Source organism: Ahaetulla prasina, chromosome 3, assembly GCF_028640845.1.
Source record: "Ahaetulla prasina isolate Xishuangbanna chromosome 3, ASM2864084v1, whole genome shotgun sequence".
In the NCBI taxonomy this organism is placed as follows: Eukaryota; Metazoa; Chordata; class Lepidosauria; order Squamata; family Colubridae; genus Ahaetulla; species Ahaetulla prasina.
Window position 1 is genome coordinate 80,791,838 of NC_080541.1, and position 25,474 is coordinate 80,817,311.

General features: G+C 37.4%; 1 protein-coding gene across 4 annotated transcripts; it reads left to right on the forward strand.

Moving 5' to 3' along the window:
- The first annotated feature begins 13 nt into the window (after positions 1-13).
- Positions 14-24,457, forward strand: SLC35B3 (solute carrier family 35 member B3). 4 transcript variants are annotated; one of them, XR_009154318.1, is made up of 11 exons: positions 14-172; positions 5,225-5,475; positions 8,500-8,621; positions 13,170-13,324; positions 14,949-15,056; positions 15,949-16,046; positions 18,338-18,430; positions 18,914-19,025; positions 19,538-19,633; positions 21,144-21,213; positions 24,089-24,154. XR_009154318.1 is itself a non-coding variant. In XM_058176277.1 (10 exons), exons 2-10 carry the CDS (start codon positions 5,275-5,277, stop codon positions 24,237-24,239), a joined length of 1,110 nt encoding a protein of 369 aa, XP_058032260.1. In that variant the 5' UTR covers positions 14-172; positions 5,225-5,274; the 3' UTR covers positions 24,240-24,457. The 4 variants fall into 4 exon arrangements, 3 of the variants coding, with proteins under 3 accessions (XP_058032260.1, XP_058032262.1, XP_058032261.1); XM_058176277.1 differs by lacking the exon at positions 19,538-19,633 and having other exon boundaries at positions 24,089-24,457; XM_058176278.1 differs by lacking the exons at positions 14-172; positions 19,538-19,633 and adding an exon at positions 1,158-3,222 and having other exon boundaries at positions 24,089-24,457.
- The last annotated feature ends 1,017 nt before the right edge of the window (positions 24,458-25,474 follow it).

Sequence of the window (25,474 nt, forward strand, 5' to 3'; positions counted from 1 at the left end):
CCCGCCATTTTAGGCGCTCGAGGGGGGAGCGAAGCGGTGGCGGCGGCCGGAGCGCTCCACCTCGGCGCGGCTGTCTCCTCTTCCTCCTCCTCCTCCTCCTCCTCTTCTTTTTCCTCCTCCTCCTCCTCCCCCTCCTTTCCTGATTGTGGCCAAACCGTCTCTCCGGACTCAGGTACTAACGCCTCCTTTCCCCTGCTTGATCATAGGGCGGGATAGAGTAGGGCGAGGCTGGACTACGCCCGGCAAGCGGGGGGGCTTCTTGCCACTTGGTCTTAACCCGGTCCGTGATGACACAGATCCTTCCCTTGACCGCGGTGCATTTTCCTTCTCCTTTTCTTCCGGCTTTGCTCTTTCAAGCTGAGTGAAGCGTATCCACGTCTTCCTTTTCCTTCTGGTTCACTCTGGGTTGATGCGTCCCAAATCCCGCGCGCCCCATTGCAGCAACCCATTTCAGAATAACGGAAGAGTTGGAAGGGAGCCTGTAGGTCATCTAGTCCAACCCACCCCCGCCCTGGCAGGAGACCCCTGTCTACACCGCTGTGAAAGTGCGTGCTCCCATCATTTCAATGGAGAGTGGGTTTTTCAGAGCAGGGGTCTCCAACCATGGTCCCTTTAAGACTGGTGGACTTCAACTCCCAGAGTTCCTCAGCCAGCTTTGCTGGCTGAGGGACTCTGGGAGTTGAAGTCCACCAGTCTTAAAGGGACCAAGGTTGGAGATCCCTGCTTCAGAGGATGGGAAGCAGGGGTGAAATCCAGCAAGTTCTGACAGGTTCTGGAGAACCGGTAGCGGAAATTTTGAGTGGTTCGGAGAACTGGCAGATGCCACCTCTGGCTGTTCCCAGAGTGGGGTGGGAATGGAGATTTTACAGTATCCTTCTGCCATGCCCAACAAGCCCCACCATGCCCACTAAGCCACGCCCACAGAACTGGTAGTAAAAAAAATTAGATTTCATCACTGATTGGAAGGGGTTATCAAATGCAGCTTCACACTTAGTAAGAATGCAACTCGGTTGCATCAGTTTTCATAACTGATGGTGCTTTTACCAGGTGGGGCAGGTCAAAGAGTTTCCTCCCCCTCCTCCCCCCCAAAAAAAAATTGCTGCATCTGGAAAGCGAGGGAAGGAAGAAGACTGCTATGTGTTAAGGGCTGCTTTAAGGGCTGTGGCAAGGTGGATGGTGGGGCAAACAGTGCTAAGGGTTGCTTACTGGCAGCTCTTACAACTAAATGTCTAAAATGCAGGCCGTCCTCTACTTAGGACCACAAGTGAGCCCACCATTTATGTTGTTAAGTGAGAACGTTGTTAAGTGAGTTTTGCCCCATTTTACGACTTTTCTTGTCACATTAGTTAAGTGGATCGCTGCGGTTGTTAAGTTAGTAACACGGTTGTTAAGTGAATCCAGTGTTCACATTGACTTCGCTTGTCAGAAGGTTGCAAAAGGGAATCACAGGACCCCCGGGACTCTGCAGCTATCATAAATATGAACCAATTGTCAAGCATTCAAATGTAAATCACATGACCATGGGGATGCTGCAACGGTCATGTCACTTTTTTTCCGTGCCATTGTTACTTTTAATGGTCACTAAATGAACTGTTGTAAGTCAAGGACTGGCTGTAACTAGTGAAGTCGGAAAGTCAAGATAGATGTTAGTTGGCAAGGAAAGTGGCATGAGCCACTCTTCCAAAATTACCTCCAAATGAACAGAACTGAATAGGTGCCTCACCCTCTGTCAGTGAACAGGCATAACAGCCCTGATGTGCTCATGAATATTTGGTGATATACTTTACTGACATAAGACATGAACCTACAGAAGTTCTGATTAAACATTACTGTTTGTGCTCCATTCATATTTTCCTATTTCAGTTTTTCACGGAAGGAGGGACATATCTCCCTTCTTTTAGGAACTCTCAAAACAACATGAACCTTAGAGATTTCTTGCCATTCTGAGATGGGAAACATTCAGAGATTGTAAGGAAGATCCTAAAACAGGCTTATCATATTCTTTATTTATAAAATAGATAAGATTATAAACAGCCTTACTCCATAAACTCTAGACGGTGTACAAAATAAATTAGAATTAGAACAGCAATATTATTAATAAAATAAATGAAATAATAAACAGTAACAGAATTGTATTTCCATTTTGGTGCAGTTCTTTCTGTAGGTGCTTAATCTTCAAAGAAATGTTCCATTATCATTAATCTCCCTGTTGCATTCATATTTGACACACAACAAATTTTAAAGACAATCTTATCTATCAAATGATTGTCTTTTCTATATTGGTAAACTTTTAGGACAGTAATAAACATATATTATCTCCAAAAACAACCTGTAAACTGATAACACACAAATATCCCAAGAAATTTAAATGTAATATATATTCACTTGTTTTCATTTAAATTTCCAATTTAGTTTGAATTTTAGTTTTGGTTGCCATAGGTGAAAGATGGGAAATAAAAGTTAAGAGTAAAATAGGCTAATCTAGGATTTTCATGTGTCTTTTAATCTTATGGCCGAAAGAAAAAATTCTATTTTACACAACATTGTTCAGAAAAAGCTCACTTCATAAGTGTTGGAGAGGGGAATGGCAAATAAAACCACAACTTATATACTTGGGTCAAATATCATGGTGCAGTTATATAATTATTATTTGATACCATGACACTTGTCATTGTTACATTATTATATCATCTGACTTGTTATGGATGCTGAGTCATCTGTTCAGTTTTTGTTTATTCCGTGGTTTTTAAAGACAAGAAATTCATATATTATTAGTACAAAAGGGCTTGAAACTGTATTTTAAAAAACAGTTTAAGTACCTTTCAGTGATGAGACATATTTGGTTCAATCCTTGCTGCATTTGTTAGGAAGTAAGCTTCATTGAGTTAGAATTTGAGTGAGACGTTTTCCCAAGATATTAAATTTAGGATTGCAATTTGATTTTTTTTTTAAAAAATATTCAACTTTAGGTACTCATACGTAAGTGTATGTTTATGGACAAATAGAGGATAAAAAGAATTGAATTAATAAATTTAAAATTGCAGTTAGGTTTTAGTGCATCTGTTTTTATTTTTGTTTTAGAATGTTTGCATTTTGAATTTACTAAAAATCCAGTATGTATAAAGCTAGTGACAAAATTTTTACATTCCATCTTCCACATTAAGAAAAAGCTGGTTACATGCTTATCCTTCTGTTTGTCCAGTAGCAAGTCTGGATCTAAATGTATGTATTTGAACTCAGGTTTGATTAAAGTTATTTTACTGGTAAAGCAATTGAAGGCACAAATTAATCTATACCAAGAGAAAAGAATCTTTGTAGCTCAGGATTGAATTGTGGGGTCCTTGGTGCTCTCCGAGTTTGATTGTTTTCTTGCAGATATTTCATTGCCAAACTAGGTAACATCATCAGTGCTAGAAGGGAATGGGGTTCACTCTCTATATAACCCAAATCATTCTAGCACTGCTATCCAGTTTCGTAATGAAATGTCTGCAAGAAAAAGCTCAGAGAGTACCAAGGACCCCACAGACTAATTGTGTTAAACCAGATGTGCTGAATACTCAATAAGGGAGTGAAGCTGAAGAAATAGGCTTTACTCAGATCTGCCATCTAGGTAGGAAAAATAGTTCAAGCCGATTGGCTAAGCAGTCTGACAGACCCTATAAAAGAGCAAGCTGTCAGACAGAGAGTTGCTGAGTTTTGCTTGTTAATAAAAGAGTTGAAGTCAAAGATCAGCCCCTGTCTCTTCAGTCATCCACTATTTAACAAGATGCATTTCACATTGCATATTATGTATTCGATATAGCATCATTAAAAGTTAGTATCTCAAAAGTTAACATGAAGTGCAAATGTGTGGAAGCTTCTGTAAGAGTTCTGCCATAGGGTAAAATAATGGATTGTAGTCAGGTTTTACAGGATGAAAAGTTGTGCCAAGCATTTTTTTTTAATATAGTAAATTAATTACCCAAGATAACAGATGTGTACATATGGCATCAGTAACATTGACTCTCTTCTTTCTATAGAATTACAAAATGTAGAGAAAATTCACTATTTTTAAATACAATGCTAGCAATGGCCCTACAAGTACACATACATGTATATACATTGTATCGTATATGTATTTGTATAAATAAATAAGAAACAAGATGATTACTTGAATTTCTGTATATTAGAAAAGCTATAGCCTTCCAGCTATTGTTGAACTATAGCTTCTAGCCAAAGACATTCACAATTAGTCCCGATGATGCCAAAGTGATGCATCATGTCACAACTTCATGATACATTACTTCTAGGTTTCCACAGGTCTCTTAAGACCTGGTCATATCAGAAGGCCTAGGTACCTCAAGGGAAGGATGAACTGGTGAGATGGCTCCATTACTGTTAAGATCCCTTTGCCTACTTTGTTTTAATTGTTTTTATATATTTTTAATGTTTTAATTTTTGTTATGATAATTATTTTAGATACTGTTATAGTCTTTTCTTGTCACCCTTCCCATCCCGCCCTTCTGTGGACAAGGATGCTTCCAGGATTCCAGGAATCATTTCATTCTTCATTCGTCAAGTGGAGATAGCATATGGAGCTTATCCATAGCATATGGAGACTTGTTCACACATCATTCTAAATTGGGATAGACAATCTGCAGTTCTTGAGTAACTTTCATGTAATCCCTCAAACCCCCTCTGGCTACAATTGAAATTAGATAGGAAATACATAAAACAATATTGAACTATAATTTAAAAATATAGTATAAGAGAGAAATCATGAAAGTGGCTAAAATTTCACCCCTTTCCCCCCTTTTTAATCATACATTCTTTCATTTTTGTTTTTCTGTCTCATATGTTAACAGAATTTTACAGATTTTAGCAATACCCTGATCATTATTAATAAATCATTTTATTGCAAACTCTGCTCAAAACCATAAAATCTAACCTAAGCGAAAGCTTCTTCTTTCTATTTATTTTTAACCTTTTCTTTGTGTGCTTTTGTTGTTTTCCTTTTGTCCTTTTTATTTTTTTTCTTCAATCTGTATTAGTTTGTGTTAGTTTTCATTTTCTCTGTAAAATTTTTAATAAAATTTATACAAAAAAATGATTTACATAACTTCTGAAAATTTTTAAATTGCCTTAGAGAATCTGTGTGAAACAAATTACAACTAAATGTCATAATAAATACATAAGGTGCCCCCTTAACTGTTGCTATGATTAAATTTAACCTTATTTGTTTCAGCTTGCAACCAAACAAGACATTTAACTACCGAATGCAGAAGATTAGGAATTATGGATATGAAATTCAATTCTTCTCGGAAATATGTTTCTATCAGCATACCATCAAAATCCCAAGCTATGTCACCACACATCAAATCAGTAGATGATATTATTGTCCTCGGAATTAATCTCAGCAAATTTAACAAACCTACGCAGTTTTTTATTTGTGTTTTGGGAGTCTTCCTGTTTTATCTTATTTATGGATATCTTCAGGTATGCACTATCATTCTTTGTGTGTGATTGTAAAAAAAATTGCCAGAAAACAATTTTCATGGCTTATAGCAATTTTTATGCAGCTGTAAAAAATTTTAAAATAAGAGGAAATTCTATTCTTATCAAGATAAACAAACATTTGCACATTTGAAGAAAAGTGGGAATGCCCACTCATTAAAGCTTTCTTAAAGGTTTTGCAAAGTTCAGAATCCATTGAAAAGATTCAGGTAGACATTAGTATTAGAAAGTTTTATTCAACTGAGCATTAAGGTAAATTATAAATTTGGGAATTAGCAAAAATTTAAATTTTTGTAGTGATTAAAGAATTACTACATCTTTAATAATATCCTTGAATATCTAAAATATAAACCTAGAAAATACATGTTTTGCAAATATGAATTTTCATTAGTTGTATTATTTTTTGAAATATAATTTATTACTGTATATAATGTTTAAGAAGAATAATGTTTAACATTTAAGAAGAATAATGTTTAACATTTAAGAAAATGTTGGATAGCCATTTGTCTGAAATGGTGTAGGGTTTCCTGCCTCGGCAGGGGGTTGGACTAGAAGACCTCCAAGGTCCCTTCCAACTCTGTTATTAAGTTATGTTATAATCCATCTGGCACCTTGAAAATTGTTGAGAAGAACAGCATAAGTAAAATAGCTAATAGTTATCCTAAAGCAAACATTTAGATTTAGTAAAAGTGGTTTTAAGCATATTTATTGTGAGGTGAAACTTTGGGCTATGCAGTTTATGGATCCTATAAACATGCTGTGCAAAAAAGATTTCTTACAAAAACAAAACTAGATGTCAAGAAAAAAGGGCTTTTAAGTTTTCTCCTACCTTGCTGGTACCTAGCTGCTGCGTTGTGGTTTTCTTTTTATGGAATAGTTTTCAAGGGAGTTGTCATCTTGAATCAAAAGTGTCAATTTGAACATACAATCATAACATATATTCACTTCATAAGGTATACAGTCATAATGTATGTTTTGAATGGTATTTTGGGGTTATCTAACATAACAATTTTTCAAATAAGAGAAAAGGCAGATTGTCCTTGTATAAGTGCAAAATAGGGCAAACCAGAAAAATATATCTGAATAATGAACAGATAGGAGAAGCAACAAATATAAGTTGTGGTTTCTTCCAGGGAATTTCATCAGGATCAGTGGATAAAAGTAGTCTGAAATACTCTATAAAGAGACTAATGAAAGTATATACGATTCAAGAACTCTACTGAGTGACTAAATGATCCCTGACTAGTCACACATACAGTTCCCATTTGAAAACCACCACCAAGAAGTCTATCACTATTCTGAGAATACTGTTCCATTAGTTACCACATATTCCTGTCAGGAAATTCCTTCTAAGCTTCAGTCTAAATCACTTTTCTTTTCATTGCAACCATTAGTCCTCGACCTGCCCTCGTTTTCGGCCCATTCTTGCGCATTTTAGAGATGTCATGTCTATTTCAGCCTTAACTTTTGTAAACTAAAATATGCCCCAAATCTTTAACCATTCTTTGTAAGGCTTGGTTTCTGGACTTTTGTTCTGGTAGCTTTCCTTTGAATGAAATCCAGCCTCACCATGTCTTTAACTAGAACAGGAGGCAATTTTCCAGGTGCTCTCCAACTATTGCAGAGTACAATGGAATTTTATCTCCTGTTATCTGACTACAAGGATTTTGTGGCATAACCCAAGATTTCTTTGATCTGTTTAGATGCTGCAGAACAAATAAAAAGTAATCCTTTGCACTGGTAATTAACACCAGTTAGTTACCAGTTAGGCCTCCAGATCCTTCCTGCATATACTGCATCTAAGCCAAATATCCCAATATTGTAACTAGGCATTTGATTTTTCTTACTCAGAATCCTATTTCTCAAAGGAGACACACATAATTTTAAGGCTTCAGTCCTGATGAAAGTGACAGTGACTAAATTCCATATTGCCAGCAGCAATATTGATGCAAGAGGAGGCCTTCCATCTCCAAGTTGTGGATTAATTTCCATCTTCTGCATTAAAAAAAATAGCATCAATTGGAATTTAAATTTCAATAGAAATGACTTTGTATTTAGGTGAACCAGCAACAAAATGTATATTGAGCATTTTATGAAAGTTATATAGTACACATTGGAGCATTTTATACCAGTTTCACATAGTCATTGATGAAGTTTGAACTACATGTGAGCAGCTCAGTGAAAACAAATAAATGTGCAGCTGCAGTAAAATTAGCAAATACTATGCAAAAGTTTGAAAATAAAATAGCAATAAAATGCAGCTGTTCTGAATAATACTAAAGCAGGGTTTTTGTTGGATATGCAACAATAGCTTGCTTGCTTTTTATGCTATGCTAAATCATAATGAGTGAGTTTGTATACCGTACAGAACAAAAATAACAGTGTACAAACTCGGCTACAATCAACCTTTCATGTAAGCAACATTCTCATGTTTTCCTTGCTTTTGGAGATGTTTGTGCCTTGCACTTGTAGCTGGCTCAGGGTTTGTATGGGAAGCAAGACAAGTGACTACTAACTGCAACTGGGATTGAGCATGATGTGCAATCAGTAACTGATAAAACATGAGTTTTTTTTCTCTAAAATAAATTATGGTTCATTCACTGATTCATTTGCGCATCATCCTAAACAAACCACTTCATAATAATGTGAGAAGGCATATGGTTTCAAAAGGTAATTGGTTGATATATAATAGCTAAATGGGACATATTTGGGGTGTGTGTGTCTTTTTTTATATATGTCTTCTATTTATACTAATATTGACATTTGTGTTATACATATTGGTGATGTTCAACTATTAAGTACACATTAATTAATCCCAAATTCATTTGAAAGTTAATCAGTTCTATGTAGATATTGATATAATAATATTATTGATTATACCTGAGACAGACAACAAACAATATAAAAATTTCTAATCCAAAATTAAACTGAAAGCTGATATTACAACTCATATAATATTATTATATTCCGTATTTTGCAATATGTTTCTGTCTCCTTTCTCTCTAGGAGCTGATATTTTCAGTAGAAGGCTTTAAATCCTTTGGCTGGTATCTTACATTAGTACAGTTTGGGTTTTATTCCATTTTTGGACTTATAGAATTACAGCTTATTCAAGACAAGAGGAGAAGGTATGTTTTTTTTATAGTCTTAAAATTCAATTCTTCAAAATTTGATTCTTATATGTAGTTTTACTAAGTGGACAAAATTTATACAAAAATTTAGCTCCAGTTTGTAAAATAAAACTATAGAGACAAGCAATATTCTTCAGCAAACTACATGTTAACTTATGAAACTGTCTGAAACTGATGAGTTTTCAGAACGCGAGTGACTTTTAAATATACATTTTCCTCTTTCCGCCACTCGATTTTAAAACGGAAAATACTTATATATAAATGTAATTTTTGGAGCCTCATATCAGTTAGTGCAAAAGTACAATTAATAAAAAAATTTCAGCAGCATGCATAACTTTCACAATAAAAAGGAAACCTATATTTTATTAGTTTATATAGAGCGTTTCTACACATAAAACATGAAATAAGAGTTATTTAAAACTTTTGAAAGATTTTTTTTAATTGGCTTAACATACAGTGAAATGCTTCTTAAAATCTGGAACCCAGTGAGCTGTGTGGCTTCCATGCATAAAGTAGACTAGTAGAACAACCACTTTTATAGACTGTAGCATTCAGGTAATCCTCACTAAACAACTGTTTTACAATTTATTTATTTATTTATTTCGATTTTTATACCGCCCTTCTCCCGGAGGACTCAGGGCGGTGTACAGCCAAGTAAAAATTCAATATATAAACATTAAAAAGAGGTTAAAAAGAAATATTATAATGTGGCCGAAATTTTAAAACCATTTAAAATCTTAAAACATAAATACCCCAATAAAATTTCAATCCAGTCCCGCTTGAATAAATAGGTGCGTTTTCAGCTCACGCCGAAAGGTCCGAAGATCAGGCAATTGACGTAAACCGGGGGGAAGTTCATTCCAGAGCGTAGGAGCTCCAACAGAGAAGGCCCTTCCCCTGGGGGCCGCCAGCCGACATTGCTTGGCGGACGGCACCCTGAGAAGGCCCTCTCTGTGTGAGCGTACGGGTCGGTGGGAGGCACAAGGTAACAGCAGGCGGTCCCGTAAGTACCCGGGTCCTAAGCCATGGAGCGCTTTAAAGGTGGTAACCAAAATGTTGAAGCGCACCCGAAAGACCACAGGAAGCCAGTGCAAGCTGCGCAGGATTGGTGTTACATGGGAGCAACGAGTTGCCCCCACTATTACCCGCGCAGCTGCATTCTGGACTAGTTGCAGCTTCCGGGTGCACTTCAAGGGCAGCCCCATGTAGAGAGCATTGCAATAGTCCAAGCGGGAAGTGACAAGGGCATGAGTGACCGTGCATAAGGCATCCCGGTCAAGAAAGGGGCGCAACTGGCGCACCAAGCGCACTTGGTGGAAGGCCCTCTTGGAGACGGCCGCCAAATGATCGTCAAATGACAGTCGCCCATCCAAGAGGACACCCAAGTTGCGCACCCTCTCCGTTGGGGCCAATAACTCGCCCCCCACAGCCAGCTGCAGCTGCAGCTGCAGCTGACTGTACTGGGGTGCCGGCATCCACAGCCACTCCGTCTTGGAGGGATTGAGCTTGAGTCTGTTTCTCCCCATCCAGACCCGTACAGCTTCCAGACACCGGGACAGCACTTCGACAGCTTCGTTGGGGTGGTTCGGGGTGGAAAAGTACAGCTGAGTATCATCAGCGTACAGATGATAACTCACCCCGAAACCACTGATGACCTCACCCAGCGGCTTCATGTAGATGTTGAACAGGAGGGGCGAGAGAATCGACCCCTGAGGCACCCCACAAGTAAGGTGCCTCGCGGTCGACCTCTGCCCCCCTGTCAACACCGTCTGCGACCGGTCAGAGAGATAGGAGGAGAACCACCGATAAACGGTGCCTCCCACTCCCAACCCCTCCAACCGGTGCAGCAAGATACCATGGTCAATGGTATCAAACGCCGCTGAGAGATCTAATAGGACCAGGGCAGAGGAACAACCCCTATCCCTGGCCCTCCAGAGGTCATCCACCAACGCGACCAAAGCTGTCGCCGTACTGTGGCCGGCCCGGAAGCCGGACTGGAACGGGTCTAAATAGACAGCTTCATCCAGGTACCGGGGAAGCTGCCATGCAACCACACTCTCTACAACCTTCGCCACAAAGCGAAGGTTGGAGACAGGACGATAATTTCCCAAGATAGCTGGGTCCAGGGAAGGCTTCTTGAGGAGGGGTCTCACCACTGCCTCTTTCAAAGCAGCGGGGAAAACCCCTTCCATCAATGAAGCATTTATAATTCCCCGGAGCCAGCCTCGTGTCACTTCCTGAGTAGCCAGCACTAGCCAGGAAGGACACGGGTCCAGTAAACATGTGGTCGCATGTAGCCTCCCCAGTAACCTGTCCACGTCCTCGAGAGCCACAGTCTCAAACTCGTCCCAAATAACCTCAACAAGACGTGCCTCTGCCATCCCACTTGGATCATCGCAATTTTGGTCTAGACTATCCCGAGCTGAGCGATTTTATCGTATAGATAACCGTTAAACTCCTCAGCACGTCCCTGTAGGGGTCATCCCGCCTCCTGATGAAGGAGGGAGCGAGTCACCGAACAGGGCGGCCGGGCGGTTATCTGCCGATGCAATGAGGGTGGAAACGAGGAACGTTCGCCTCCCTCATTGCCACTAGGTAGGTCTTAGTAAAGATCTCACTAGTGTCCGATCAGCCTCGGAACGGCTAGACCTCCAGGTACTCTCTAGGCGTCTTCTCCGGCGTTTCATCTCCTCAGCTCCTCAGAGAACCAAGGAGCCAAGTGAGATCTGCGCCGGGTCAGAGGCCGCAAAGGCACGACACGGTCCAAAGCCCCCGTCGCGGCCCGCTCCCAGGCCGCCACGAGTTCTTCAGTCGTGCCGTGGGCAAGATCCTCAGGGAACGGCCCAAGCTCCGTCCGGAACCTCTCAGGGTCCATCAGGCGCCTGGGACGGAACCAACGCATTGGCTCCGTCTCCCTGCGGTGGTGAGCGGCGGTCTGAAAGTCCAGGCGAAGGAGAAAATGATCCGACCATGACACCGGTTCCGTCATTAAATCTCCTAATACCAGATCATTAATCCACTGTCCAGAGATAAAAATCAGATCTAGTGTGCCTCCCCCCGTGTATGTGGGGCCATCAGTTACTTGAATCAGGTCCATGGCCGTCATGGAAGCCAGGAACTCCTGAGCTACCGTTGATGACAAGCCGGCCGATGGCAAGTTGAAGTCCCCCATGACCAAAAGTCTGGGAGTCTCAACTGCCACCCCGGCAAGCACCTCCAGCAGCTCAGGCAGGGCTGTAGTCACGCAGCAAGGAGCCAGGTACGCGATCAACAGACCCATCTGATTCCTATGGCCCCACTTCACAAGGAGGGATTCACAACCAGCTATCTGAGGCACAGTGGACTCCCTCGGCTCTAGACTTTCTCTAATCACAACCGCCACCCCCCCACCCCTACCTTGGGCCCTCGGCTGATGAAATGCACGGAAACCTGGAGGGCACAGTTCAACCAGGGGAACACCCCCCTCTGTGCCCAACCAGGTCTCCGTAATGCCCGTAATGTCCGCGGACTCCCTCTGTATAAGATCGTAAATCAAGGGAGCCTTATTTACCACGGACCGGGCATTGCACAGCACCAGCCGAAGACCCAAGCTCTGAGGATCTTGGCCATCCGGGGAACGGGTAAGGACTAAGGGGCCGGAGCACGTGATCGCCTTTAAACATCGAGCACGTGCTCCCAGGGGACGATGCGACCCCTTGCCCCTTGTTCAACACCCCGGCCATCATAAATGGTACCCACCCCCACCCCCATGTAATAAGCTTTACGACCCATCACAGTGTACTGCAGTCATGTGATTACGATTCACAATGGCTTTTTGCCAGTTGTCATCAAAAAATGCTCGTTCAATTGAATGGTTTTACTTAACAACCACATCATTTGCTTAACAATAATGATGATCACTTAATGACTGTCACAGAAAAGGCCAGAATGTTATTTCCGGTCATGTGGGTGTCTCAGTTAATGACTGTTACAATTTACGATTGTAATTCTGTGACTATAAGTCAAGGACTACCTGTATTCATTCTATATGTGAATGTGAAAGAACTGAGGAAACATGTCTATTCAGCCATTGGACTTTTATTCCATATTTCTACCAATGAAATGCACTCAAAGCAGCTGCAAAATTCATGGGACAGATTTTATATCGGGCATTTTTATGGGAAATCAAAAGGTGAAATTGTCAGCACAGCTGTTTAAGAATTATCCTATTGATTAATGTAGAAGTGAGACAATCATTGCTACTGAGATCACATTCTTTTCTTTCACTATGTTAGTGTGGGACAAAGCATAAAGGCTATACAAGTTCTTTTACAAAAAGAAAAAATGATCGAAATTGTAATAGTAAAACAGAGGCTTTACCTTGAGTAGTTAAACATATTCTGATTTACGTTTAATAAAATTCAGATTTCAGCATTTACATATACCATGCTTTGCAGAAAAAGCCACCAACTTCAATAATAATAATTTTTACTTACCAAAATAATTAAATCTCTCTATAGTGTTGCCATTTGTTCCCAACATTAGAGCTTCATTTATATTTTCCAGGATCCCAGGCAAAACCTACATGATAATAGCTTTTCTAACAGTGGGGACTATGGGTTTATCAAATACCTCCTTAGGATATCTGAATTATCCTACACAAGTAATCTTCAAGTGCTGTAAACTGATCCCAGTTATGATAGGAGGAGTCTTTATACAAGGTATGGCTTATTCTTGCTATTGATTGCTATTCATTTCAAAAAAATAACCTTGTAAAGACCCAGCATTGGTTTCTCCTGACACCTCCCCCCCCCCCCGCCCCATCCTCCATAAAAAAATCTAGAGGACTTAAATTTAGGTCAATAGGAAATGTGCATGAAAACAAAATGAGAAACAAGGCCTCAAATCCAATTATGTTTTCCAAGGAACGTTTATATACCTTGCACACTGTTACTAGCAAGAATTGCAAACTATTTTCCGCTATCTTAGGCTGTTGAGATAAATTTAAGACATGATTGGTGAACTATTTGAAACTGCCTTGTTATAAGAATATCATACCTGCTTTTGGTTTAGCCTGCCTAAAAGGTAGAGAGAATATGCGTAAAGTACAAATAATTTGTTAAATGCTTTGGATTAATTTAAAATCCCATCACTCCTGCATATATGAACATCCAAAGTATGTTGTGAAATACAAGAAAAGAATGTTCTTTCTCTTCTTCAGTAATCTCAGAGCACATCACTATGTTCCTAGCCCTTTTCTCTACTTGTTGATCAAGCCACTTACATAGTTAATTGACTGATTATAACTATGAGGAGGACAAAGTAGAATGCTTACGAATCATTTGAAAACTCTTGCACAGGAAAGACAAGCACAAAAGAATAATATCCCCTATTGATAAAACCCATCAGGTCTAGTGGTTTTCCCCCTTTTTGCTTCATTATAATCTATAGAGAGAAAGCTGGTGTATTTTGTGGAAATTATTACCTGTGGAAAACTGCAAAAACTTCCTTTGAACTCCATTCTTAGAATGTTTTAAGCAGCTGGTTCTGCTTCTGAAATTTGCAATAGTTATTTAGCTGGATTAACTACAGAACAGTAATAGGTGGATTAAGTGATAATTAAATTTGAAGTCAAATGTTAAAATGATTTCAAGGCTGAAATCCTCTTTGCTACTTAAATTGCAAATTTCAGACTAAATGTCTTTTTCAGATACCTAAAACAGCTCAAAATGAGATGAACTGTACCATTTGAGCCTGCTTATGATAGAAGGGTTTAGATGCCGTGCAAATGGCAGTATAAACCAGGCAGAGAATGCACATAAGCTCTCTGTTGCGAAATTGTGTCAGAACATTGACATAAAAGGACTGCTTCATTAGTTATTTGAATGGCATAGTGAGTGTTTCAGCTTTGCTCCTTCTCACATCAGTATAGGTAAATATATGTAATGACAAAACAATAAGCTGCCAGAAGAGAGCTGTACCAATTTGCAAAAAAAACCTGTTTCACCTATTCTTGTCATTATATATAAATATACCACATTACTACAAAAGATTTTGAAAATGTATATGATAATAAATGAATGAGTTTTTAAATGCCACAAAATGCACTGTTCTTTTTACTGTGCAAGATATGGCTATCTCACTGATAATTACTGCACTAATTGTATGTATATATGTATGTACATATGTATGTAGAGAATATTGTGCAGTTTGGAAATAGCCCACATGAAAAGAAGAATATTGATAATGTAGCATCATATGAATGGGCTAAAACTTGTCTGACTGAGATAGTATCAACATTGCTTCTTCTCTCCCCCTCCCCCCTTTTTTTTTTTTACAACCCAGGGAAACGTTACAATCTTGTAGATGTTTCTGCTGCAGTATGTATGAGCTTGGGCTTAATATGGTTTACTCTAGCCGATAGCACAGTTGCACCAAATTTCAACTTGACAGGTAACTTCCATGTTTTGGAATTTTATTCTTTTTTAAACTTGGAAATACATGTTGTTTACATAAGGGAACATATAGATAAAGTGAAACTATTGACTGATTGAATTCGGACTCTTCTGTTTGAATTCCTGTAGGAATATGGAACATTACATAAAATAGAGACTCTTAGTTATTGAGGTCTAATTATCTTGATATTGACCCAGGAAATATTCCAGGTAGCTAGCGCACACAGGGACGCACACCTTGCATCACAGGACAGCGTCACCTTAAAATTCAGGGCATAGTTGGAAAGCACACAATTTAAATATTAAATTTGGGATACCATATCCTGTTTCATTAACTTGGTATTTGAATTTAAACATTTACAGTGCATTCAGAAACTATTCGGACCCACATTTGTCAATTTTGTTATGCTGCAGCCTGATTCTACAGTTGGTAGGGGGGAGATTCTCATTAAGCTACGCTCAGTACCCCATAAATGACAAAGTGAAAACAGAATTTTAGAAATGTCAATAAATTTATTACAAAGAAAAAACTGAAATACTATTTGACGCTAAAGAGACAAACTAATTTCCTAATTTTCCTTGAATTGTTTGCAAGGTCTCCAACCAATTCATAACCAACTACTTTGAAATCTTTAAGTATTAGCTTAATTTTCTTCTCCCCCCCCCCCCTCCGCAACTGAGAACAAAGAGTATAAATGCTATATATTTCTGACAAGTGAATATTAATCTCTGTGATTGAACTGTCAGATATGATTATTATTACAAAATTTTTATATTCTGTACATTTTCATAAATATGTGTATCTTTTAAAATTGTAATTGTTGGCTATGTATGTCTATTCTTTAAATATATCCTCATTATACCTTTTTTATTTTCCTGATTATTTGAAGGAGTGGTCCTTATATCCCTTGCCCTGTGTGCAGATGCAGTTATAGGAAACGTGCAGGAAAAAGCAATGAAGTTGCACAGCGGCTCAAATTCTGAAATGGTAAATCCTCACTTTTTTTTTTGTAATGTCATTTAATTGATTGAGAAATACAGGGTTGAACTGTAGGACTTTTGTTTGAAATCATGTTCTTAAAAGTTCAAGTGAAAAATATTAGGCAAGATATTACTGGTTATATGGCTTATATTCTGTTGCTCTGATCTAAAAGAATGATAAAAAAAATCTTTTCTTAGAAGATTTTAAAATCTTTTTCCTAAAAATTGATCAAAGAGCTTTTCAAACATTCAGCTATTCCAGATGGATTATGTATATTGATAGTATGTTATGCATTCATTAGCCTCTTTTTATTATCCTTCAGTTAGAAAGAAGGCTGCCACTAGAGAGTTGTTTTAACATTTACTATGTTAAATGTAGCAATAGTTCTCAATAGCTGACATAGATTGATATATTGGAGTGCAGTTTTTAAATCTGTGTTCTTTATTTTTAAAGCTGGTGAACAGAAAAAAGGAAGAACCTGTTTTAAACATTCAAGATGTCTCAAGATGTTTGATCATTGACTACAGTCACTTATAATTATAATTAGCCAGATTATAGTATTAAATGTTACGTTTGTAAATAGTACTGAAGCATAAAGTCCAGTGGTCACATTAACACAGCTCAGTTTCAGTACATTTTATTGGACATTTTGATCCCTGCTGGGCCAGTCTGGGATGGCTAAGACTTCCAGGGATGGAGGAACAGATTCAGACCAAAATTGCTATAGCTCTGGACTATGACCATAACAAGGTTACAAGCCACAAGATGTTGGCAGCCCCGTACTGAGAATTCAAGAGTACGTCAGTACAGGATGGTGATCAGAGAAGGACACCCTAGAACAGGAGTCTCCAACCTTGGCAACTTGGCAATCCAAATTATGGAACTAGACCTGTCTGTTCAAAATATGGTCAGGCTAGTTAAAAATAACTTTCGTACAAAATTCTAATTCAGTTTCTCAATCATTTATGTCGTATCACTAAGTTCACACTAACATTAATCTTCCACATAAAATGTTTGAACTTAATATTTTAATATATATTAGATATTCAGTAATGTCAGATTTTTTTTAATGTGTTTAGTCAGGGGCACCTATCAGTTTTCTGATATTCTGTCTCTGGAGTGAAAACAACGTGCCCTTTAATATTGTGGCTATAGTGATAAACTTCCCCTTTTTTTTTATTTACAAAAATGATGTAAAATGGCTTATTTTGTAAGAGATAAATTTGAATAGGAGAGAAAAATGCATTTTATTAATGTACTACCGTAAGCATTGATTAAGGTAATAGTGAATATATAATCACCCATTGATTTTGATGGAGATTTAAGAATGTGTTTCACTGAAATCTAACTTTGATTTCCCATAATATACTGTGTATAGCAAGGATTACAGATCACAGTTCTTCACCCATATACTGCAGTGAAAGCCAAATTGTATTGTCCATAGTTCAAACTTTTGCTCCTAGACTTCTTGCCTGATTCAGATAACACATGTTCACAAATTAGCTGTTTCAGGAATAAAGTGGCAGCCAATGTACCTGAATATCACATAATGCCAGTAAAGGATGAAATGCCTCAATGCTACTTTTTGCATTTAGCATCTTGGGATATAGCAAGTCTTCTGTTGTAGTGAAAATGTTGGGATAAAATGTAAGACCTTCAAAAATAATAGTTCAATATTTTTCAGAACCAAACTGGAAAGTTTTCTCTAGTACCAAAACATTTCAATTTTTGAAACTTAATATAATACATATCTTTTTTTTTCTTCCTAGCATTTTTCCCGCAAGTACAGGGGCCACTTTTTTCAGATCAACTAAATATTGATCCATTAGTTGCGACAGGGATTTACTGACAGGCTTATCACCCAAGCCTGATTTTGTGGGCTGAGAGAAAGTGAGTAGCCCAAAGTCAGCCATCTGGCTTTCACGCCTAACTCACGATCTCCTGGTTTCTAGCCTGGTGTCTAAGGTTCCTAAACCAAACTGGCTCTTTAGGGTATTGCATGACACCCATTGGATAATTTTCCCAGGGCTGATCTTATTTATCTCATTTGCTGACTGCCAAAATCTTAGTTATGTGAAATGCAGATCACTTAAAACACTGTGTGCTAATTGTGAGTCAAGTTTAAATTATTCAGAAACATCCAGCCTAATTGTGCCAGAATTTGCTTTCATCCATTTTGAAAAATGGGTAAAAAAAATTGTACTACCTAAAGGGAATGTTTGCAGATCCAAAGAGCAAATTTGTGGCATATTTAAAACAACAGAAGTTTAAATAATTTGTTTTTGTAATTATTCCAGGTTTTGTATTCCTATTCAATAGGTTTCGTGTACATTTTATTGGGACTGACATGCACTGCTGGCCTAACTCCTGCAGTAACATTTTGTTCAAAGGTAAATGTGTTGATTCTATTACAATTTTCATTATTGGTAAACGTAAACTTTGCATTTATGTGTTGTTGGAGTACTTATTGGACGAACTGTTTAATATTTTTTCCATTTGTGCTGTTTATATATATAAAATAAGAAAAATAAATTGTATTATTCATTAAGGCTGAAAGATAATTCCCTTCAACTGAACTGGGAATTATTTCTCAGTAGACACATTTAGCATTGTACAGTAATACAACAAAGCTTGAAAACTCTTAATATGTAATCACCCTCATCAGAATTACTTTGTATTCTTTGAAATGTCAAGGAATGTTTATAATTTAATTATTGCTTTATTCATTATTCATCAAAAATTAAATTCAAACTTTGAAAGCTTTAAGCACTTTTACTTTAGTTCAGGCAGCATATTAAAGACATTTGTTTCATTTTGCAATACCTCAGGGTTTGTTTAGCATTTTACTAATAATGTTATTACTGTTTTTGCAGCGCCCAGTTCAAACATACGGCTATGCATTCTTATTCTCCTTGACTGGCTATTTTGGAATCTCTTTTGTCCTGGCTTTGATTAAAATCTTCGGGGCTCTTTTAGCTGTAACAGGTATTACTGAGTTTATACATTTACAGGAGAATTGAATCAGACTCCATGTTTGGATGAAATCTGTAAACTATGTAATTTCTAGATGTTTAAAGTAGGTTGTTAAAGGTCTTCTATTACCGATACAATGCGCTGTACATTTGCTCTGATGTCTATTCCTTTATTCTAGATTTTTTTTTTAATTCAAGTAGTGAGAGTGCAAATTAAAAGCATGTAATGTTTTCATTTTGATATAGATGTTATTGGGGAAAAATCAATGTAGCTTCAAATTCATATAAGAAATTCCATAATGAGCTATAGAAAAGAATAATCAATATATTTTTTAAAATTATACATTTAGCTGTTTAGAAATATCTTTTTAATCTGACTTTTTTTTTAAAAAAATCTTTAATAGAGTTAGCAATAGCACTTAGACTTATATACTGCTTCACAGTGCTTTACAGCCCTCTCGTAAGAGGTTTACAATGTTAGCATATTGTTCCCAACAACTTGGTTTCTCATTTTACCCATTTCAGAAGGATGGAAGGTTGAGTCAACCTTGAGCCAGTAAACTGCCAAATTGCAATGTTAACCATGATAGATGATCAAGAAATCTGATGGAATTAAAACAGGTGATATTCACCACAAAAATATTCTCAATCCATTGTAAAATAATTCAGATAAAAAAAACCAAACATAGTCATTAAAATTCAAAAGACAAGAACAGAACACTGTAGAAGGAGCTTGGGTATATCTGTCAGATAGATTCTGGACTACTTTCAACATATTGAAATTATTTTTGATATTTGATTGGCCCATGAATATTTTTTTTTCAGGAAAAGTGGATCAGTGGTTTTTATCAGCCTTCCTTAGAACACATAAAGGATTAAGAATGATATTTTGAGTGGCATTGCATTAGTTTAGACATAGTCATTCAGCTTTCAGCCATATAGCTTTCGACTCAAACATATTAAATATTTTTTTTTCTAGTTTTGCGATTTTTCAAAAGTTGTAAGATGAAAGAGCATAGGCATACAGTAGGCTTTATTTCTTGTCCTTGGAGAGAAAGATGTGAGCATGGTCAAGAAAGAAAGACACAGTGGCTAATTTCAATCTTACACTTGCTTACATATTGAGATTTAAGTAACAACCGAGGCAATGCACTGTGTTACTGATTCTTTTGTTTAGCATAGACTGTCTCAATAGCTGCAAACTAAAAGTCTTGACTGGTAACTCATGTGTTAACAGCCACTGAAATGACACCCAAGATAAGGCTGCCCAGTTATCAACCAAATTTGCCAGTAGATGAATGTAATTAAACCATTGTCTCTCCAGATCATTAAAAAACACTGAATAATCAACAACTTTATCATTCATAGTTCTAGTCTATATTCCAGTTTCTGTTCTGGAACCAGCAGCCGGATGACCTGGGACAAATCACTTTTCTCTCTTTGTATCTCCATTTTTTCAGTCTTAAAATTACCATCAGTCCTTTCAGGTGGGGAGCAGAAAGTTCTGTTTCATAGTATTTCATAGGAAGACATTGTGGCAGAATAAGACCACAAAGTGGTGAAAGGTTGATAAGAGGCCCTACAACTACAACATCTTGTACTGAATCACACAACTGACAAGCTTTCTTAGCGATTTGCTGATGTGGTGCCTACAGGGGAATTCCACTGTAGATGCCCTGTGATATTTGACTATTCTATTGCCTAAAGAGGTTGCTACAAGTTAATAACCAACTAGTATACCATAGTATGTGTTAGATAGCCTTAATCACCTATCTTTTACCAATTAATATAATTGCTTGTCACCATAAATAAGTTTCATTCTGCGATGAAAGCTTTCGCTTTAATAACCAGTTATAATCACTCACTTTCAAGACACTGTGTTTCAGTATTTTTAATTACTTTACATTCCCGTTCCTTGATCTAGTGCCTTCTAACTGTATCAAGCTTGAAGACTAGAGCAATTTTCAGTAAGAATATTTGTTGGACAGAATGGTTATGGCAATTGAAATCAAGCAATACAAGATTTAAGAAGCTTCATATTTATATTTTCTATACTGTTCTTTAAGAAGTTGTATTTTAGTTGGATTGGAATGAATGTATAACATCCTTCTGTGGTTTTTCTTTCCTTCAGTTACAACTGGAAGAAAAGCAATGACAATTGTCCTTTCTTTTTTGTTTTTTGCAAAGCCATTCACATTCCAGTAAGTATTTCTCTTCTATCACACGTTTGTGAAAATTTAATGTTTTATTCAAACACATTCATAAAAACTATACAGTTAAATAACATAATGAGAGATTTGCACTAGATCATCCTGAACATAGGCACCCACAGCTGTTTATCTGTTTTCATACATTTACTAAGAAATAGAGCAGAAATAGAAAGTACTAAAAAACAGATAGGCAGCTGAGAAATGGCTGTAGACATTTCTTGCTGAAAAGCACAAATGTGAAGATTAGTTTAATGAAAGAGCACCCTGGAAGGGCTCCTTGTCTAATGAACATTAACAATTTTTAGAACACCTAAATAAGACTTCTCTTTTTTTTTTCCTTATTCATCTTCTCCCATTTCCATCCCTAGCTTATTTCTCTTTTTCATTGCTGTTTCTAGTGAAACAAAGCAAGGCAATGTATGTGTATGTCTTTCTTTATGCATGTACCATATTTCTCCGAAAATAAGACCCTGTCTTATATTTTTTTGAATCCTGAAATAAGCGCTTGGCTTTATTGCCATGTGCTCAAAAGCCCGATTGAGCTTATTATCAAGGGATCTCTTATTTTGGGGGGAAACAGGTTAAGATGGGTTTTGTGTTTGTGAGAGATAAGGAATATTTGATAGATGCAGATTAAGGATTATTTTTTAAAATTTAAATCAGTATTTATTGATTCAGTTAATTAGTTTATTTTTGTGATTTTTTTTTCCTTTTTCGGAATCTACATTGAGTCATGCATTTGTTAGGTGAAAGGAATCTCCAGGATTGATTTAGGCTAGAATTGGTAAGCCATAGAAGCTCGGGTGAGAAAGGTGGTTTGTGTTTATCTACTTTTTTTTTCTGTCTGTTTTTGTGGTTGGGATAACTCAACATCCAATGCAGGGTTTTCTTCCTTGAAGTGAATGCCATATGTCTCTCTTTTCTTTACATGCGGATGCACTTGTAAGTCCATCCATTGGTAAATATACGTTGTTACACTCGAGACCTTTATGATGGTGATGTTAGAATTATTTAACAGAACAATACAGATAAGGTTTAGTTAGATCTTATGATGGTCATTCTCAGACTATGGCCAACAAGTATCTCATACTACATCTTCATTATTATCATCACAACTGCTTCTTTAATCAGTCTCAGTGAGCAGGAAGTAATTCTGTCCTACATCATCATCTGGTTAAGTTCTAAGATCAGTCTGCATTCTGAATGTAGAGATGTAGAACAACTAGTCTTAAAAAGTTATCTGTTTTTATGAGCATTCTTATGAGAATTTGGTAACCTGGATTTATCAATATACTTTAGACCAGGAGTCTCCAACCTTGGCAACTTTAAGCCTGAAGGACTTCAACTCCCAGAATACCCCAGTATTCCTCCAGGCTTAAAGTTGCCAAGGTTGGAGACCCCTGCTTTAGACCACAACACCAATTATATCTATCAAAGGGTCATATTAACAGATAGGTGCTGTTACCACACGCCTCCCACAGACCCGTACGCTCCCATAGAGAGGGACTTCTCAGGGTGCCGTCCGCCAAACAATGTCGGCTGGCGGCCCCAGGAAGGGGCCTTCTGTGGGGCTAACTCAAGACCCATCTTTTTATCCTTTAATGTTAAATTTATTAATTTTAAACGGTGTCTTAGTAGGGCAAATTTTAATCACTGGGCTAATTTAAATAAGATTTTTAAATCGTATTTTAAACTTGTATATTGTATTGTCGGTTTTATTATGCCTGTACACCGCCCTGAGTCCTTCGAGAGAAGGGCGGTATAAAAATCAAATAAAATAAATAAATAAATAAACATCAGTGACCGGCAAGTTGGGACAGAGACCACTCTACACCTTCCTCCTTCCTGATGAAACTCATGCATAAGGAGAGCAATTGAGCTATTGTGATAATAAAGTTTTCCCATTCCCCTAAAAATAAAAATCAGAATCAAATGTACTCTCACTTGTAAATTGGGGGTGGGAAAGTAAGTTTGAGAAACCTTGGTTTCATTATAAAAATTATCTCATTTGAAACAGTTGAAATTATTTACGTTATAAAGAAGTGAAGGAAAAAATAAATGAAAGCATATAAGCAATTTTTTTATAATATATAAAATAAATACAGGTAGACCTCAACTTGCGATCACAATTGAGCCTAACATTTCTGTTGTTAAGTGAGACGTTAGGTGAATTTTGCTCCAGTTTACATTTCCTGCCACAGTTATTAAGTGAATCACTGAAGTTGTTTGTTTGTTTTTTTAATTTGAATTTATATCCCGCCCTTCTCCAAAGACTCAGGGCAGCTTACATTGTGTAAGGCAATAGTCTCATCCATTTGTATATTATATACAAAGTCAACTTGTATTGCCCCCCCCCCAACAATCTGGGTCCTCATTTTACCTACCTTATAAAGGATGGAAGGCTGAGTCAACCTTAGGCCTGGTGGGACTCGAACCTGCAGTAATTGTAATTGCAGGCAGCTGTGTTAATAACAGACTGCATTAGCCTGTTGAGCCACAAGTTGTTAAGTTAGTGACATGGTTGTTAAGTAAACCTGGCTTCCTCATTGACTTTGCTTGTCAGAAGGTCGCAAAAGGGGATGATGTGACCCGGGAACACTGCAACCATCATAAATATGAGTCAGTTTGCCAAGCTGACTTTTGATCACACGACCCCAGGAATGCAACTTTGAAAAATGGTCGTAAGTCACTTTTTTTTTCAGTGCCGTTGCAATGGTTACTAGATGAATTGTAAGTAGAGAACTATCTGTATATAACTTGTTTCACTTTTACAGCGGCTGTTTTGCTTTCTGTATGAATCTTAACATATTGGACTATTACACATGCAGTTGCTCATGTGATTTTTTCTTTCACCCACCTCTTTTAGATACGTGTGGTCAGGTTTATTAGTTATCCTTGGCATATTTCTCAATGTTTACAGCAAGAATATGGATAAAATCAGATTGCCTTCACTGCGCCGTCTCTGGGATAAATCTCTGGAAGATAGAAAGACAAGGACGTTATCCCAAACAGTATAGAAACTGGCTTGTGCCATGTGTTGGCACTAGACTGTTTGCTTCTGTTCTTTCCTTGCAATAGTCTGCAGCCAAATCATTTTCCAAAGGGAAGGATGTTAAAAAAACCAAAGGCATTGAAGGCGCTTTTGTCTACTAGCAGAGGACTGACGTCAGCGTGTCTGCAAAACTTTATTTAAGCACTTGGATTCCCTTCTTGGAAGGGATTGGTTGAATGATGTCATTGGACAAGGAACATGGAAAAATAATTCTTGGGAAAGCTGCTATTGAAATTGTTTCTCTGAACGGAACACTTGGGAGCGTGAGTTACGTGATTAATTTGGGCATTTTAATTGTATAAAAGGTGCTTTGGCAGTGGCTGAAATCAGTGGACCTTGTTTTATTGTTGGAATGTGTTTATTTAAATGTAATGTCTTAATTGATACAAATCAAAACTTGATCGATAAAGGAGAAAATTTAAACCTCCAAGGTTAAGATCATTATGCCGTTGTTGTTTTTTTCTTTTTAAATAATAAAATCTATCCCAGATTGTTTTTAAAACCTTTGTTCTCATTGTTTTAGCACTGTGGATTTCTTCTGAGAAAAACTAGAACTCCTCGTAAGGTCTTTTAGAGAAAAGAGCAATTTTCTATATATGCATTTCCTATCACATGACTGATTCTTTTATGAAATTATCTTTCAGCTAACGTTAACAAGTACGGCTGCCCAAATGTTCTGAGCTGAAAACGGCCATTTAAGTGTTCCAAGCTTGAAATAAAACTGAAGCATGCCGAGGCTTCTCTTTCAAGATTAAGACAATGCAAAATTGGTCCAGCCTTAAAACAAAAACATGGCTGCTTTGAATTGTTACGTGACGAATATTCTGATCATAAAATGATTGAACAAACCATTGCAACCTTATAACAAATTGTTCAAAATAGACAATATCAAGTATTCTGAGCTCAAAGCAAAATTTAAATATTTCAGTTTTGTTCTGATTGAACATAGTAATGGAATGTTTTAAGGAGGATCACTTGGTTCTGAGCTTGAAAAAAAATACATTTCTCATTTTATTCACATCCGCACTTATGAACAAGTATTCAGAAAGGTTTGCTTAGCCAGCCAACTTACGTCATTCCACAAAATACTGTTTCTTGCTACTTCTGCATATTGAAATGAAAGAAAAGAAAGCTGGGAAAATAGCTAGAGAGTAGGAGATGAATTATTTTGTACATTTTTGATACTGTAATTAAGTTATA

Bases quoted from the DNA above. Each gene is read 5' to 3' on its own strand.
- SLC35B3 (XM_058176277.1), top strand. From the start codon at position 5,275: ATGGATATGAAATTCAATTCTTCTCGGAAATATGTTTCTATCAGCATA. The intron at 8,622-13,169 runs GTATGTTTTTTT...TATATTTTCCAG, and splicing joins ATTCAAGACAAGAGGAGAAG to GATCCCAGGCAAAACCTACA. The intron at 15,057-15,948 runs GTAACTTCCATG...GATTATTTGAAG, and splicing joins ACCAAATTTCAACTTGACAG to GAGTGGTCCTTATATCCCTT.